Raw genomic sequence first — 18,419 nt, forward strand, 5'->3', positions numbered from 1 at the left:
ATATAAATGCCAGTGACCTGCATCAGAATTTTGTCACCTCCTTAAAGAAGATGCCAGACTGTGAAGAACAGAGTTCAGGAGATAAAGTAGCCATTTAAATCTCAGGACTTTTTTCTGTCATAGTTTTGAAACATCTATGAAGAAATGTCATCTTGGTATTTCCTAATTTCTCAAGGCTTCCATTATGTAGGAATATATTTATCCCATAGCAGAGAGGTGGACATTAGCAGAGAGGAATGGATCTCAGGTTATAGGATATGCTTTGGTTGGAATCTGAGCCACTCCCACAGTATAAGGAAATGAAGTTTCTATATCCAGGTGAAGGGTCCTCCTGTTTCAAAGGAGATCCCAAAATAGTGAACACCAGAGTCTGCCTGGAATGGACAAAAAGACTCTTGTCCTTTTGCCACTATGATTCCTATATGAGGGAACAGGATTTATTTGGGAATTTATCATTAACCATGGAAGATCCTACTTTGTTCCATTAATTTGATCTATTCATAGGTACCATCAGATCAAATGCAGGGCACCGAGAATGTGTGATCACTATCTGGAGGTTGCTTGTTAGTTCCGAGTTCCTTACCAGGACCTCCTGTTTTAAGATCACTCATGCAAGTGGTTACTATAGGGCCTGGCCAGCGTGGGCAGTTTCGGTCAGTGGTTCCCCTAACAATATGACAAGAGAAAAGTCACAGAAGTTTACCTCTCTCTGGATTTGTTTACATCTCAAGAAGATGGTGTGGAGAGGGGAGGGAAAGGGGGACTGATATGAATGACCTCACAGTGTGATGGAACCTGTATTCTAGACCCTGTCTTGGACACACCTCTGCCTCAGATGGGCTCAGGTGGGTGCCTGGGCCATGGATGAACTCACCCTTGCACAGGGGCATTCATCTTGATCTTGGACTAGTGAGAAAGCATGAAGGCTCAAGGTCCAGGTCCAAAAAATATCATTACTGAGGCCTCTGAGCAATGTAGTTCTGAGCAGATTACTTTGGGGCCAGGAGAAATCTGGAACCACAGTTCTGGGAGGCTTATGGCCCAGCATTGCCGAAGAAGACCAGGAAACAAGGAGTGGGTCTATTGGTGAAGGACAGTATTATCAGGGGCCACTTTTTATTTGGTCCATATTTTTCTTCACTCCACCTCTAGGCAGAGTCCCAGGCAGAAACTAAGGGCCATACTCAAGCAGTTTAATGGAAGAAAATTTAGCCAAGAGAGGGAACCAGCAAAGGACAGTGGAACACTAACGTCCAGCAATTGCAGGAAAACATTACCACCCCTGAACCTGAAAGAGCAAGGGCAAAAGAAGAATGTATTCATTTCCTATGGCTGCTATAATGAATTACCACAAACTTGGTGCCTTAAAACAACAGATTTGGGGCTTCCCTGGTGGCGCAGTGGTTGAGAATCTGCCTGCCAATGCAGGGGGCAGGGGACACAGGTTCGAGCCCTGGTGTGGGAAGATCCCACCTGCCGCGGAGCTACTAGGCCCGTGAGCCACAATTACTGAGCCTGCGCGTCTGGAGCCTGTGCCGCGATAATGAGAGGCCCGCGCACCACGATGAAGAGTGGCCCCCACTTGCCGCAACTAGAGAAAGCCCTCGCACAGAAACGAAGACCCAACACAACCATAAATAAATAAATAAATAAATAAATAAAAATTGTATAACTTAAAAAAAAAAAAAAACAGATTTATTTTCACAGTTCTGGAGTCCAGAAGTCTGAAATCAGTTTCACTAGGCCAAACTCAAGGTGTTGGCTGGGTCACACTCCTTCTGGAAGCTCTAGGGGAGAATTAGCTTGGTGGCTAAAGCAGCATGTGAATTTAATGAGGATGTTTTTAAATAGGAGAGACCTACTAGACTTGTTTAAAGTGATAATGAAATGAGTCACTAGAAAAGGAGAGATTGAAAAGTGGAAAGAGTGTGAGAGCAAAGTCCTAAAGGAGGCAGAAAGAAATGGTGTCTCTGACAATGTTGGGATGGATAGAAGCTAAGTGGTGGGCGTGGAAAGTGTGAAGGACAGAAGGTTGTGCGTGGGGAGCAGATGGCAGGCACCTTTTAAAGGCAGAGGCGGAGGAGGACTTCTGGAACAAGAATTAAAAAGGGAAGGATAAGATTAACCAGTGGGAGAGGAAAAGCACGGGCAGCAGATGCTGTATTACCCACAAGCGCGGGGATTCCTGCCTGCCAAGACCCCAGAGTTCCAGATAAAAGGCAGAATGTTTGCTAGATGATTCATCCACGTGGACATTAATTGATTCAACAAATGTTTACTGAGCAGTTACTCTGTCAGGCACATTGATGTCACTCAGAATGAAATGAGACGTTAAATACAGCAGAAAACTATAAGCCAGATGCCAAAGTCATGTACATAGGAGAGATCAGGAGGAGACTGAGATGCAGGAGAGCATGAAGGTAAAAGGAGTGTTCTGTAAAGAGTTGAGACTTACTTTAGTTTCAGAGGTACTGTGAAAAAACTAATCAGAAGATGGGTCCCAGGAAAAGGAATCAGTCAGCATTACAGAAATGACAATGGAAGTGAAAATTCTTCATTTGGGCAGTGGTCAAAGGATGACTTGAACATGAGGTTGGAAGGAATTAGCTGGCCACACTGCTCCAAGAGGAATGCTAGTATACATTAAAAAAAAAAAAAATTATTACAGAAAATTTCAAATAGACACAAAATAGAAAAGTGAACTTCAGTGTATTCTTCACACAGATTAAACAATAATCAACATTTGCCAGTCTTGTTTAGCAATCCCTCCCTGACTCCCCACTTTTATTTATTCCTGTAATATTTTAAAGTTAGACCCAGACATCATTTGTCAGGTCAGTATTTATCTTTTAACCAATAAGGACTTATTCTTCCTTTTAAACGTAACCATAATATCATTATCACAACTAATAAAATTAATAGTAATTTTTAAAGTTGTTTTGACAACAGCAGACTGAAGCATTTGCTAGGGGTTCTAAATAAAAACACTGGTGTTTAGGAAGCCTGAAAAGAAATGCTTATACAGGGACAGGATTAGTTCTTTGATGGTACCATTAAAAATTATTTTGGAAAATATTAACATGGGGAAAGTTCAAGATGTATGTATATAGTAAATCCTTTGTTACGTATAAACTATAACTTTTTTATGTATAAACGTGTACACACAATCCATCTCCATATCTAGCATATGCAGATACACGGATATAAGAAGAAAAAAAAAAGTCTGAAAGAACATTTACTAATATGTCCAGGGATTATATGAGTGATGGGACCAGTGTTTATTTTTTGCTTTTCATCCCTTTATGCTTTTCAGGGTGTGTGCGTGTGTGTGTGTGTCAGGGTGAGGGGTTGGGTGGCAGGGAGAATGTTGAGGAAGGATCGTGGCCTCTTTAAAGGAGCTGAATTAATATTTAGCGAAGAAAGTGACTCATCTTCAATCTCACAGTCCACAAATCAGAAAAGCGGATTAATACAGAGTAGGCACGGAAAACACATGTTAAATGAATAAAATCTAACGGAAAAGAGTGGAAGCTTCACTCTGATTTATCAATTTTTTAGAAAAAGAAGTGACAGAGATTCAAGCTAGGATACCATCCAGAAACGTGGCGTGGCACCGCCCACCCCGACAGCCTTTAGAATCTTCAGCAGAAAGTCGATGACGTCACATAAGGTTTTCTGTAAGGATGGGAGTTGGTCCTAAGACTTCTGGGAAATGGAGTCTGGGCGCTGTGACGTCTGCGAGTCTCCGAGGTTTCTGGGAATTGTAGTTCTCAGATGTAGTATCAGCTCTTTGGTCGATCTTGCTTCAGAGCGCCCCTGGGGAAGCGAGAAGATGGCGTCTAGGGTGGTCGCTGGCCCCCATCCGGTGGTTCTAGGAGTGGCCATCGCAGCCTTGATGGGGGGAACTGGAGCACACAACGGTCACCATGAAAGTCCGGGAGCACAGCCAAAGCGCAGAGCTCTGAGGCTCTTACCCCCGCGGTGGTCTTCGCACTCACGCGCCTCCTTCCCTACCCGGGTTCCCGAGGAATGGCCTAGGCGTCCGGACGAGCGAGGATTGGGAAGGCAGCTGGCCTCCGCGGGAGCCCCTGCAGGGCTCGCAGAAGAGGGCCCACGCCGAGCGCCTGGATGTGGGCTCCGTGCAAAGACGGAGATTATTTTGAAGACATTGTTCAGTGTGAGCCTAGTCACAGTGCTTTTGGCTGCATTGGAAAACCCTCTGTTTCTCCTTAGAATAAAGCTCCCCACACCAGATCAGTCTTATCTTCTGACCCGATTTCCCCACCAGAAATCCCAAAAGTTTTTGGTTCCAAATCGACTTTAAAGATGCAAGTTAATCATATCAGGCGTTCAGCTTTTTAATGTTTTGTATTCATGGCTAACTGCTGAGTGTGTATCAGAAATTCCTCCCTCCATACACTAGGTAGCTTACAGGAAAGTTAACAACAGCAACTAAGGAAGTGCTGGTCTCTCTTCTACCTTGCCCGTATCTAGTCACCAGTTTCATAGGATCCTTCCTTTATACTGTCTCTTCATCTGACCACTGCCCTGTTCCACAATACCACTATTCTAATACTTCAGCTCCTCACCTAGTTTCTGCGTGCTGTCTCTCTCATTTCCAAACCACCTTGTCTCCTCTACCAAATTAATCTTCTCCCCGAAACCAAATTTTTATTACCATGATCAAAAACCTCCTGTAATTCCCTCATTGCCTAAATGATTAAATCCACACACAAGCTAGTACTCAGGGCAGCCACTGTCTAGTTATCCAATTCCAAATGAACTTTTTCATTTTTATTTCACTGAACTCCCTGCCATAGACAGTCCAGTTCATCTATTGGAACAAACAGAGCATTTTCCCACCTCTATGCCTTTACTTACACAGTTCTTTCTTTCCCAGATCTTGCCAGGGCCCAGCTTAAGAGATCCAGTAGTGGGGTCAAATCCTGATCCTTGGGTAAGCTATTTAACATCTGTAAATTTCAGTTTCTTCATCCCATAATGTGGTAAATTAAGAGACTCAAATGTGTAAAAAGAGCTTTTCTTCTGGCACCCAGTAATTACTTGATTATCTCTACCCTCTGCTCCTTCTAACCCCACTCCACCCCAAGAAGAATCTTTATATTTGCCTTTCTGAGACTTCTCCTGTGAACTAAATATTTATTCACTGGAAAACATACTATATGCTAGGTGTTGTAGAGAACATATAATTTAATATTAATTTTTTGTTATCAAGCACATTGTATAATTATATGAAGGCCAGTGGAGAAATTCATCTTAACTCTATTAGGCTTTCCTTGAAGAATGGACATTTTCTCCCCTTCCAAATACAATGTAAGCAAATGACCATCTCACTTTCATACCTGAATAACTATCTGGCATACCATAATTTGTCATAATCTTGATCTTCTAGGCATTTTCTTCTTTAATACTGATTTGCATTTTTTCAGTTTTGTATTTTATCATATCGTGTAAGCTGCCTTGAGTCATTTTTGACACACAATAGAGTTATAATATAATAGATGACAACTGTCTGTGATGGCAGTTAGAAGAAATATCTTCTTACTTATTTGATTGTGATCCTAGTTTTCCATTCTGTGGAGTTACAGACCCTTTAGGGATGAAATAAAAGACTACAGGCAGATATGAAGGAATATAATCATAACAATTAGCATTTATTGAACACTTACTATATGTTAGGCACTGTTTTCATCACTTTATATGAATAAACCCACCTACTCCTTAAAACAGTCTCATGAAGTGGAAAGCCAAGAGGCCAGCATCCCAGGAGCTCTGAAGGAGAGTCAGTCCCAAGGCTTAATGTATATAATTCAAGGTAGGACAAAAAGGACCAAAATATTTATGAGGTAATCTCTCCATTCAAAAGAGTAAAGTGACTGCATTATTAAATTAAACCCTCCTGATTTAGATTAAAACTACAATCCAGGCCTGTATTGTACTAAGCATTAGATGGGGCTTCTAAGAGATTTAAGACAATTTCTAACTTCAAAAAAGTTCATGGAAAAAAGCACCTGACAGAACCAGAGAACAGAAAAAGAAAGTATGTAATACAGGAGAATAAGGCAAACCATCACTGTAAAGGACTTCTAAGAAGCGGGGGGGGGGGGGGGGGGACTGAAATTATCACAGAGGAGGCAGGACCTGACCAGGGCCTTTTATAAAGTATGGATAGATTTCTGGAGATACAGGGAGGAAAGCAGGGTATGTAAAAGGGTGCCACGGAATAGTTTGAAGAGGAGCCAAGTGTGAAGAGAAAGGGTGTCATAGAGACAAAGGACAGGGCTGCCCAGTTGTACTGGGGAGTAATGGAAAATAAGTAAATAGATCCAACTGTGCAAGGTCTTCAAGTTAAAGCACTTTGAACTTTTTCCTTGGGACAACGGGGAACTGTGGATTCTTTCTGAACCAAGTGATAGTTTAGTCAGGCAGCTATATAAAGACAGGGAGACAAGAGCAGCAACAATGTGTTTACTCTGGTAATCTAGACCCAAACTACTGAGGACTTGGCAGCAGCAGTAGGAATAGAGAGAAAGAAATCAACTATCAAGACATTTCAAATAAATCCTAGCAGACTGATTACCCAGGATAGATAAAGAGGAATCAGTAAGCAATAATTATGGGACATTTAGTGACTACTCAGCACTGTGTGATGTTTTATAGGGATCTAAAGCAAGATTTCTGTTTTCAAGAAGCTTACAATCTAATTGAATAACATGAAGTACTATAAGCCAATAAAATGAAATTATTCTGGTCCAACTCTTGCCCAAAGTCACAGAGCTGATCATTGTTAATCAAAGAAGTGCTGTAAGGTAGGAAAAGTGTGGATCAGCACAGAACAATGGATCCCAGAAGCTCACGTCTTAAGGCATAGGAGTGGCCAAAAGTGCCAATTCTGCAAATGTCAAGTAGGAAAAGGACTGAGAAAGAGGCATGGAGTTTGTCTTTGACAGATCAGCTTAACAAGGCTGGTGAGAGTCAGAACCAGATGGTATATGTTTCATGAAGTCTGTAAACAAAAGAAAAGTTCTTAAAATAGGGCAGCAATTTTTTAAAAGATAATGGAGGAGCTAAGATTTTTAGGACCTTCTTGGTAAGGCTAAGATAAGATAACACTGGGATTAGTTAGGCACATTAGAACTATGGGCTATACTTTGAGGAAACTATGCTATAGCAAAAAAGGTAAGGGAGGAATGAAGAGAAAAATTTGTCCATATTAATTTGAGACTGAATTTTTTATCCCCAAACTGGTGGGAAATTTTTGTCCTAATCTGAAGCCAGCTCCTTCTCTTCTGCTACTGGAGCCAGCAAGCATGAAAATACACACACATGGGATTTCCTCTTTTAAGTGAAGGAGCTGATGTGGTTGGGAAAGAGAGGGTTCACTGGTTGTTCAGGGACCCAAGCTCCATGGAATAGATAAGGTGAGGAACTGCAAGGTGTTAGGTAGCTGTATATTCTAAGTTGGAGCCCTCCAGAATATTAGGGTGAATACGTTAGGTTTTAAAAGTCATCCCCTTGTTGGATTGATCACTCATTTGAGCATTTAGTTTACAAAAAGGAAGGAAGGCTAGCTTGAAACTGGCTTAGAGCTAGCTAGTAGGAAGGAAAATTCAAACAAGTATATATGTTTCTTTTCAGCTGTGGGAGGTTATGCTGTGTGCTCTTGTGCTAACATTAAGGAAAGCACAGATATTACTCTTTAGTGTGAAGTTGCTGATGTCTGATGAGAGATGAACTCTGACTGAAGGTTTTCCCACAGTTATTACACTTGTAAGGCTTCTCTCCCGTATGAGTTCTCTGGTGAATAATAAGGGAGGAGCTCCGACTGAAGCCCTTTCCACACTCTCTACACTCGTGGGGCTTTTCTCCAGTGTGTATTCTCTGATGTTCAACAAGGGATGAGCTCCGACTGAATACTTTCCCACAGTTACTGCACTCATAGGGGTTCTCCCCAGTGTGTGTTCTCTGATGTTCAGTAAGAGATGAGATCCAACTGAAAGCTTTTCCACATTCACTGCATTCATAGGGATTCTCTCCAGTGTGTATTCGTTGATGCTGAATTATGGTTGAACGGTCACTGAAGGCTTTCCCACATTCATTACATTTGTAAGGTTTTTCTTGAGTATGAGTTCGCTGATGCTGACTAAGGTTAGTGCTTCGGCTAAAGGCTTTTCCACATTCACTACATTCATATGGTTTTTCTCCAGTATGGATCCTCTGATGTAGACTAAGGTGTGTACTCCGGCTAAAAGCTTTTCCACATTCACTGCATTCATAAGGTTTCTCTCCAGTGTGAGTTCTTTGATGTTCAATAAGGTGTGTACTTCGGCTAAAAGTTTTCCCACATTCATTGCATGCAAAAGGCTTTTCTCCACCATGAATTCTACTGTGGACAATAAGGTCTGATTGGTAACTAAAGGCTTTACCACATTCATTGCATTTACAAGGTTTCCTTTGCAGAAAGAGTTTTTGGTGTTTAATTAAGCCTGAATTATCTTTGGAGTTTTTCCTAGATATGGGGGACATAGCTCCCTTTGGAATTTTCTGCCGTGTATTAAGTTTTGAGCTTAGACTAAATTCACTGGATTCAGGGCCTCTCTCCCTAGTGAAAATTTCCTTGAGGGTCATTGACACTTTTCTGATTGCTGTTTTCTCAAAAGAAGATTTCTTCTGTGTAGGACATTTTGTCTGCCTTGACAACTGGCCTTCACTTTTACAGACTTCTTCATTCATAGGATGTTGGGCAGTATTCCTTCGGAGACTTTCCATTGCTGACCCTGAAAACTCTAGTTCTTCAGAAATAGCCTGATTGGTGTTGATGCTTTGGTTCAGTTCAAATCTCCCTATCTGAAAGACATTTAAAGTGCAAATGTCACCTGTGTCTAGTGTGGAGAGCAAGGAAAATAAACCAGCAGAAAAAAAAAAGACAACTAATTTGCAATTCATGCACACTGGTAACTTTATATGGGCAGAAACTTAAAAGGGACAATGAAAGAGAAGTGAACAAGGCCAGAAGTGATAACAGAGTTTTCACAGTGGGTGCACAAGAAATACAGGTAGGGGCGTGGGTAATATGCTGAGCCCCCAAAATGGACATGAGCAGATATACCAATTGATGAGCAGAGAATAGGGGATTAGAAAGTAAAATGAGCTATTAACTATTGTAGCCAATTAGTTATGGTAAATGAGAGAAAGGAAAGGGATGAGAAAAGTAAAGACTCTCAAATGTAGAAAACATAACCACCACCCCCCTGCCAAAATACAAAAAGTGAGGAAGACTGTATCAAGCTTGGATGTAACCATTCTCTTGGCAAAGAGAGAAAACAGAATTTCAGAAATGATAACTATTACCCTGCTATCCCCATTTGATCTCCCTTTGATCCCACAACCCTTCTTCCAGCTAGTTTAGGTATTCTTCTAAACAAGTCTACAACCACAGAATTCAGAGGATTAACAGAGCTCATCATGACAGATCTTAACTTAGAGTTCATCAAGGCCAACTTGCTTATTTGACAGATAGAAAACAGAGTGAGTAACTTAAGTCACCCAGCAAATTGCAAGAGCTTAGACTAGAACTCATGTCTCCGAAATTTCAGATTGGTGGCCTTTTCATGATACTACTCACCTAGACAGATATTTTTGGTCACTCCCCTCTTCAGCTCCCTGAAGATCCAGTGTCTACAGTTGTTCTTTCTCCAACTGGGTGATCATGTCCAATTCACATGCTGGGATTCCTGCTGATTGGAAATGATTTAACACAAGGCTATTGGTGCTGGAGACACAGGGCTATTGAGAGCTCAACATTAATGCTTTGATCTATAGAAAAGATAGTGTGTGGGAATTCCCTGGCGGTCCAGTGGTTAGGACTCTGTGCTTTCACTGCCGAGGGCCTAGGTTCAATCCCTGGTTGGGGAACTAAGATGCCACAAGCCTCACAGTGCAGCCAAAAAAAAAAAAAAAAAAACCCCACAAACAAACAAAAACCATAGTGTGCATTTTTAGAGGCTGTGGCAGGAGGGGCTGGAGAAAATGGGTATCTGAAAGTTCTGGGCTAAAACTGGTTCCAAAAGAAAGGTTATACACATACCCATCAGAATCACTTATGGAACTTGTTACTCTAGATACTGGGCGTTACCTCAGACCTAGTTAAGTACAATGAGGCCCAGGCATTTGTATTTATTAAGTTTATATGACTCGACAAGTTGAGTTGTCCAAAATGAACCTTAGAAACACTCTCTAGGTTGCCTGAAAAATGTGTTCACTGGGACCAGCCTTTCTACCAAACATTCTTCTCACAGCCAGAGGGTCTAAAACATAAACTCAGCTTCCCTTAGGACAGGTGACTTCTTCCTTCTGCTAGAAGGGCCAACACTTCCCAAGGATCTCAAGGTTTCCAGGTATTAGGCAGCTAGCTTTCCCAGATGATTCCTGTAAAAAGCTGGCACCCCACATTCAGACTGTACCAAGCAGTCTGTTTATCTCCCCACTCACAAGGTTGTTCTAACACTTGCCTTACAATAAGGAAGAGCAGCAAGGCCCTCTCCTAGAATACTGACCTACACTGAGTGTCTAGCAGAGCATCCTGGCTCTGTTGGTAAAATGGGGAGGATATGGGAATCTGTGCCTACTCTTCCAGCCCTTCTCTGGACTCTGTTTCCCCACTGAAGTTTTTTCTTTAACCCATTCTCTCGTAAATTCATTCAGAGCCCTTGGGCATGACAGTAGGCAACAAATTGTATAATAGTTCCCCTAATGTTTCTGCTCACAGCACAATTTAAGATCCACTAGGTTAAGAGTTGATCTGGTTTCAAAAGTCTTGCCTTTCGGGTTCTAGAACGTTGCTGTGGTAGCGCTCGGGCGCCATGTTAGGACGAAGGAGAAGGAGGAGAAGCGCTTAAAGCGGCGGGAGCGGGTGCGGGAGTGGGGTTGGACCCAGGGCTGAGGCAGCCCCCCCACCCCCCTCCCGCCTCAGTGGATCATGCCCAGGGCGGCAGCGGCGGCGGTTGCGGGGGGGAAGTGACTGGGCGGTGCCGGCGCAGGAGACGATGCCGTTAATCTTCCACAATCTGTAATTGAAAATGTTGGTGGAAAAATATTTACATTTGGATCTTATAGATTAGGAGTACATACAAAAGGTGCCGATATTGATGCGTTGTGTGTTGCACCAAGACATGTTGATCGAAGTGACTTTTTCACCTCGTTCTATGATAAATTGAAATTACAGGAAGAAGTAAAAGATTTAAGAGCTGTTGAAGAGGCATTTGTACCAGTTATCAAACTGTGTTTTGATGGGATAGAGATTGATATTTTGTTTGCAAGATTAGCACTGCAGACTATTCCAGAAGACTTGGACTTAAGAGATGACAGTCTGCTTAAAAATTTAGATATAAGATGCATAAGAAGTCTTAACGGTTGCAGGGTGACCGATGAAATTTTACATCTAGTACCAAACATTGACAACTTCAGGTTAACCCTGAGAGCTATCAAACTGTGGGCCAAACGCCACAACATCTATTCCAATATATTAGGTTTCCTCGGTGGTGTTTCCTGGGCTATGCTAGTAGCAAGAACTTGCCAGCTTTATCCAAATGCAATAGCATCAACTCTTGTACATAAATTTTTCTTGGTATTTTCTAAATGGGAATGGCCAAATCCAGTCCTATTGAAACAGCCTGAAGAATGCAATCTTAATTTGCCTGTATGGGACCCAAGGGTAAACCCCAGTGATAGGTACCATCTTATGCCTATAATTACACCAGCATACCCACAACAGAACTCCACGTACAATGTGTCCGTTTCAACACGGATGGTCATGGTTGAGGAGTTTAAACAAGGTCTTGCTATCACAGATGAAATTTTGCTGAGTAAGGCAGAGTGGTCCAAACTTTTTGAAGCTCCAAACTTCTTTCAAAAGTACAAGCATTATATTGTACTTCTAGCAAGTGCACCAACTGAAAAACAACGCCTAGAATGGGTGGGCTTGGTGGAATCAAAAATCCGAATCCTGGTTGGAAGTTTGGAGAAGAATGAATTTATTACACTGGCTCATGTGAATCCCCAGTCATTTCCAGCACCCAAAGAAAATCCTGACAAGGAAGAATTTCGCACGATGTGGGTGATTGGGTTAGTGTTTAAAAAAACAGAAAACTCTGAAAATCTCAGTGTTGATCTCACCTACGATATTCAGTCTTTCACAGATACAGTTTATAGGCAAGCAATAAACAGCAAGATGTTTGAGGTGGACATGAAAATTGCTGCAATGCATGTAAGAAGAAAGCAACTCCATCAACTACTGCCTAATCATGTGCTTCAGAAAAAGAAAAAAACATTCAACAGAAGGTGTCCGGTTGACCCCTCTGAATGACAGCAGCCTCGACCTGTCTATGGACAGTGATAACAGCATGTCTGTGCCTTTGCCGACCGGTGCTGCGAAGACCAGCCCGCTGCACAGTTCCGGCAGCTCTCAGGGAAACAGTCCTGCTCCAGCTGTAACAGCAGCATCTGTGACCAACATACAGGCTACTGAAGTTTCTGTGCCACAAGTAAATTCCAGTGAAAGCTCAGGGGGTACATCGAGTGAAAGCATTCCTCAAACTGCCACACAACCAGCCATTTCATCACCACCAAAGCCTACGGTCTCCAGAGTTGTTTCTTCAACACGTCTGGTAAACCCACCACCAAGACCTTCAGGAAATGCAGCAACAAAGACACCTAATCCTATAGTAGGAGTCAAGAGGACATCCTCACCTCATAAAGAGGAGAGTCCCAAGAAAACCAAAACAGAAGAGGATGAAACAAGTGAAGATGCTAACTGTCTTGCTTTGAGTGGACATGATAAAACAGAAACAAAGGAACAACTTGATACAGAGACAAGTACAACTCAATCAGAAACCATTCAGACAGCGGCTTCTCTGTTGGCCTCTCAGGTACTAAGTGCAAAAAGCAAGGAGAATTTTATAAATGTTGTTAAGATTAGTGTTGTATAATGAATGAAAATGAGCATATACAGAAGTTTAATAAAGTTGTCTTTGTGGAAGTTAAAAAAAAAAAAAAAGTCTTGCCTTTCTCAGAGACTGGGAACCTCCCACATGTGGAAATGAATCTTGGAGGATGTTCACGAAGAAGCCATCCATGGAGAACCTCAAGAGCAACATGACGATGCTGTCTGTGTCCAGCTTTGAGAAGAACATGCCTTTCAACTGAAAGCAGGGAACACAAAACTCTACCAATGGGTTGGCTGAGAAGTCAGATTTTCTAATTTATTTAGAACCTTGCAATAAAATCCAGTTGCACACTTTTTGGCGCTAACATTCCTTAGTAGGCATTTGTCTTACTGCTTAGGTTGGCTGGCCTACATTCTTGCAGCCCAGATCCTTAAGCTACTCCATCATTATTCTATTGGCAGTTCACTGTTACTTCTCTCCTCTATTACAGTAATCCTCAAGGCAGCAATATCACCTCCTAGGGAGAGTTTTGGGAATTTGTGAGGGTTTGTGTGTGTGGTTTTTTTTGTTTTTGTTTTTGTTTTGGTTGTCATATTGATTGAATGGGGCTATTAGAATTTAGTGGGGATCAGGGATTCCTGTAAAACAAAGAATGTCCCTTATCCTGCCAGACTTTCAAAAGAGTTGTTAATGGTTACCTGAGACTGGAACTACTTTACAAATAAATACAAAGTATTTTGCACAACTTTGCTATGTATTGGAAAATCAAGGAAATATACTTCTTTTTCTTTGAATGATATTTGGAATTGTTCGCCATTTTAGGAAAATCAAGCCACTCATGACATTAGATTCACAAATACAACATTCACGTATCAGTCTGCATTTGTAGCTGTTGTATTCACATGATTCTATGAATAGGTACAAGTGTCTATTTCATCCAATCATTTACATGCTGAAAAACTATTATTCTATTATAAATTACTTTCCTTTTCTTTCTCCTTTATATTACAGTTAAGGTAACATAGTGATATTCTGGAAATTATATCTATAGGTAGTTAATATTATCTATAAATTTTATTTCAAGATAGTAAAGGGGATGGTAGGTTTGCAAGGTAGAGAATTACTTCTCTAGTGCAATGGGACTAAAGTATTAACAGTTACACAATAGATAAATAGTGACTCTCTCAGGCGGTAAATTGCAAAGCCTCTAAAGCCTTAAAGCAAAAGTCCTTGTCCCCAGCAGAAGTCCTTGAAGATCTGAGAACACCCACACTGCCATAAAGGTGACGTAGGAACAGTGGGAATTTTGTACACAGTGGAATATTATTACATTATTACATATTACATTCCATCTTGGAGAAGAGATATTGTTGAGAAGAGATTTTGTTCAGGTTTTTGGAGACAAAGGGAAACCAGGAAGATCTGAAATGTGAAGATCTTTATAAACTGACTCACTAGAACCATTAAAACAGGACATCTAAAAGTAGGCAGGATCTCCTGAACAGAGAGAGAACTAGGACAGAGTTCAGAGGAGAGAGCCAATTTGAAGTTGAGGGTTTATTCTCATGCTTATTAATACCTTGATGATTGGTAAAATATGCCAATTTGATATAAGATAATTATAATTTAATGTGTATATAGAGTGCAGTACAAGAGTCCCAAGATGTAGTTGTTTTTGCATTTCAAATAAGCTCATGACATGTATAACTGTATTATGTATTATGTGTTTGTATATGTGACACCTATGACAGACACACAGAAACCACATTGGGGAAAGTTTCTACATTAAAAAAAAAAAAAAAAAAAAGAACCCAACTGTGAAAGGAACCTGACTTGGAGGTGCAGCCTCTGGAAAGGCCCTTTTTTGGTCTTTTCTCTTGGGTCTGCCTATTCTAAGCATTTTATGAATACAGACTCATTTTTGTCTCACAACAATAAGAGGGTTACTATTATTATTTCCAAAATACAAATGAAGAATTTGAGGTACAGAAAGGATAAGTAATTTGGCCCAAGGCCAAGTGATAAATCCTGGACTCAAACTCACTACACTACATCATACTTATTGCTTCTCAACAGGCAGGGAAAGAACACTTGAGTCATGCTTTCCATTCATATGGCCTCTAAAGGGCCAAGGAACTAAACTCCACTGATCCAAGGACACCAGCATGACCTTGACACAAGAGTGACTACCTCTGAGAGATGACTATCCTGAGAGGCTGCAATAAGTCCCAACCACACTAAAAGCCCTATCTGTGTAAACTAAGGATTAAATTTCCTGGCTTCCACTAAAGTGCCACCACAAAGCAAGTGACATCCTTGGCATAAATCAGTGAAACACCAGATAGAGGCCCCGTGGTATAAATAATTACTTGGTATTACATTTACCAAGTAATCTGGATTTTGATCATAGCTCTGTTGGTAGCTAACTAAAAACCAAGGAAAAATAACTAGTCTGGTTTTATGTATCCTCATCTGTAAAAGGAAGATGTTGGACTTGATTAGTCCAGAGCTGTCTGATTCCTGGAATTTAATTTTAGATTCCAAACTCTGAGGCACAGACCCATCTGCCTAGACTAAGGGGATAAGACTAGAATGAACAGACTCTTTTTCAAATTCCCAGAGACATGTGAGAGCCTAAGGTCCATGTTTCAGAGGAAACTGTTTGAGAAAGAGGTCAATCGCCTAATGCTGAAATAGAGCAAGGGAGTGCTGAGGAAGACATCAAAAGCAGTCAGCAGGCAACCAGGGACTAATCCCATACTGGGCAAAATTTGCCACACTCACCTAAGAAGGGACATTCTCTGAAAAGAGAAATACATGTGTCTCCACTTGGCGAGATGGCACAAACTTCCAGAAAAGAAGGAAGAATCCTTAACATACATGGTATACGATCCTATAGTGAGATAGAAAGTTGCCTTTCCCTCTTCCACCTCCTCTTCATTTTCTTTCTGGTAAAGGGCAAATCTGGGGATAACAGGTCTTACCCTAAGGTATCCAGAGTCACTGGTCTAGTAATGTCCACATTGGGCCAGGTGAATGCAACCCTAGGTATTAAGAGGTAAAACAAATGTCCTAAAGTAACCCCACCTCCTCCCAGACACAAAGAAAATGACAGTAGACATTTATGTCTGGGCTTAAGTCCCTAGTTCTTTAATGAGAAAAGGTAAAGGGAATTGGTCTGGGCTGAGTCCAAACTCTCTCTAGGTGTTCCGAGGCATATAATCCAGTCTGCTTATCGATTTCCTCACATGGGATATGAGTTCAAAGGGAGTAGGCAGTAGTCGCTTCTTCCTGAGAGTCAAAACAGAAGGCAGATGATATTGCTCCACCACAGGGCTGTGCATCTCTGGGCAAGCCACTCACCTTTTTGAAAAGCTGGTCCCACACTATAAAATGGCATTACTAGTACTCCCTTGTCTTTTCTCACAAAGCTTCCGTGAATGTTACACATTATAAATGGCAAAGCTTACTATAAAGAATATCATCTATGACATAAGGAGATATTACTGCTGTGCTTACCTCAAATGAATTAGTTTTTAAATTGTGATAGTATACATTTAGGGAAAGATGCTCTCAGAGGATTTGTGCTGCTGTTCTAGAGAGTGGACAGATGCATTCTTTTTCCTGGCTTTGGAGGATGCACATGAAATGGGGAAGGCAGAGCCGGTGGATATGACTAAGGTCTCAGGCGGAGCCCCCAGATATATTTCAGAGAGGCTAGGAGGTCTCTGTCTCCACAAGGTTAGGACCATACCCTTATCTAGGTTTCATACAAGGGGTTCCTCCACCATGATGTGGAATGTTGCCTCTCCTTTTCTCTTTTTCTCCTTTCTTCCTCATACTTTAGTTTTACCTGGATCACCTTACTGGTCTATAGATATCGTATCCTTACCAAATCATTATTCTCGAAAGTACAGTGGTCGCAAAGTGCTGCAGCACCAGCAAACCCCATTCTCCTCTTTATATGACTAAGTTTCCAGCCCTCACAGCCCTGACCCCCTCCTGTTACCTTAACCATCTGAAATTCTTCTGACCATGCCACTTTCTCTTATAATCAATTGCTGATCTTGGAATAATTTTCCCTTGTATATACTCCCTTGAATATTAAGAAATTATCTCATTCCGAAGGAAGCAGGTTCTGAAGGTTCTGGAATAGCTCTTCTTCTGGTGCTTTGCTTTCTGGTATCGGGCTGACTACTTCCTGGAGCCTTTGCGAATGCACAGGAGTCAGCAGGAGGGCCTAGGCAGCCTCTGTTCAACTCTAAAACAGAGACAGTCAAGTCTCCAGGCCTACCAAAAGATGGTCTTCAGACAACAGTGTCCTTGAAGATTGGTTCAAAGTCACAACAAATTCACAGAATTTGATATACAGCATTTGTCAATACCCCTAACAACACCTACTATACTGAAGTACAACCGTCATCATCAGAACCATAAAATAAATACTACTACTCTCAAGCTCTGTAACTTTAAGTAAGGTACTTCATCTCTGTGTGCCTCAATTTTAAAATCTGTAACATGAGGATAATAATCGTACATCTCATGGGGTTAACGCGAGGATTAAATGAGTTAACGCTGGTAAAAACTCTTAGAACAGTGCCTGGCACACGGTAAGCATCTGGGAAACACCCCGAGTACAGAAGCCCTTCCTCGCCCAGCTAGAGCGGAGCGGAATGAAACTCTGAGCTTTTCCATCTCCCAGGGGTTCACCGGAGAACACCACCTGCTGTCAGCGCAGCTGAGGGACTAGGTTGTGCCCACCCGCAAGGTGAGCGCTGGGCGCAGCTCGGAGACACCGTGCCGCGTCCCAGCCGCGGAGGCACCTCTCGGCCGGATCTGCGGCCAGACCACCCTTGGACCTCTCGCCGGTCTCCCCCCGAGAGAGTTGAGTGTTTCCGCACGACCACTTCCTAGAGCCTCCAGGCCCACCCGTCCAGGCCCCGGGCCCCGGAGCCCGGCGTGCCCCACTCACCGGCCGCCTCGGGGCGAGCGCCGGGACACACCCTGGGCCGGACCCACGCGTAGACGGAACCTTAGTGCGCGGGGCTTGAGGAAGCCGGAAGGATTAATGGGAAACCCTTGCGTCGACCCACTGCTCCCGCGCTCACCAAGGTTCCCGAGGTCACAGACACTCTTCCACTCAGACCCCTGGTCGTGTCCTTGTCAGTATGTGGGGCCAGTCATTGCCTGATCAACGGCCCCGACCTAATTCTCCTGGAGCGGATGATCTGTTAGAGAACAGAGACGATGGGGAGAATGGGCAGCATACCAGAGGCCGTGGCTCTGCGCCTGCGCTGCAGACTCCGGGACCGCCAGGTAGTGTTCAGACTCATTCTCCTGGAGATTTTTGCAAAGCACTTTCCCTGGTGTGTGTGACGCCGAGATTGAGAAGTTGATGCTAGAGGCCTGAGAAAGTTGATGCTGGAGACCCTAGAAAGGTCCTGAGGATCTTAA

General features: G+C 42.3%; 2 protein-coding genes across 2 annotated transcripts; one reads left to right on the top strand and one right to left on the bottom strand.

Moving 5' to 3' along the window:
• Positions 1-7,713: 7,713 nt before the first annotated feature.
• On the bottom strand, positions 7,714-18,209 carry ZNF391 (zinc finger protein 391). Its single transcript, XM_057554201.1, has 3 exons — positions 18,074-18,209; positions 9,647-9,758; positions 7,714-8,868 (listed from the first exon to the last, which is right to left on the bottom strand). The coding sequence occupies exon 3, from the start codon at positions 8,788-8,790 to the stop codon at positions 7,714-7,716; it is 1,077 nt and encodes a 358-aa protein (XP_057410184.1). The 5' UTR covers positions 8,791-8,868; positions 9,647-9,758; positions 18,074-18,209.
• LOC130709131 (poly(A) polymerase alpha-like) lies at positions 11,042-13,022 on the top strand (the record flags this gene model as incomplete). The annotated part of the gene is given in 2 exon segments (XM_057555778.1): positions 11,042-12,340; positions 12,342-13,022. Coding segments are annotated over 2 exon segments (1,965 nt in total), but the record flags the coding sequence as incomplete, so codon positions are not given.
• Positions 18,210-18,419: the final 210 nt, after the last annotated feature.

Source organism: Balaenoptera acutorostrata, chromosome 10 (assembly GCF_949987535.1).
Source record: "Balaenoptera acutorostrata chromosome 10, mBalAcu1.1, whole genome shotgun sequence".
NCBI classification, from domain to species: domain Eukaryota; kingdom Metazoa; phylum Chordata; class Mammalia; order Artiodactyla; family Balaenopteridae; genus Balaenoptera; species Balaenoptera acutorostrata.

Bases quoted from the DNA above. Each gene is read 5' to 3' on its own strand.
- ZNF391 (XM_057554201.1), bottom strand. From the start codon at position 8,790: ATGGAAAGTCTCCGAAGGAATACTGCCCAACATCCTATGAATGAAGAA.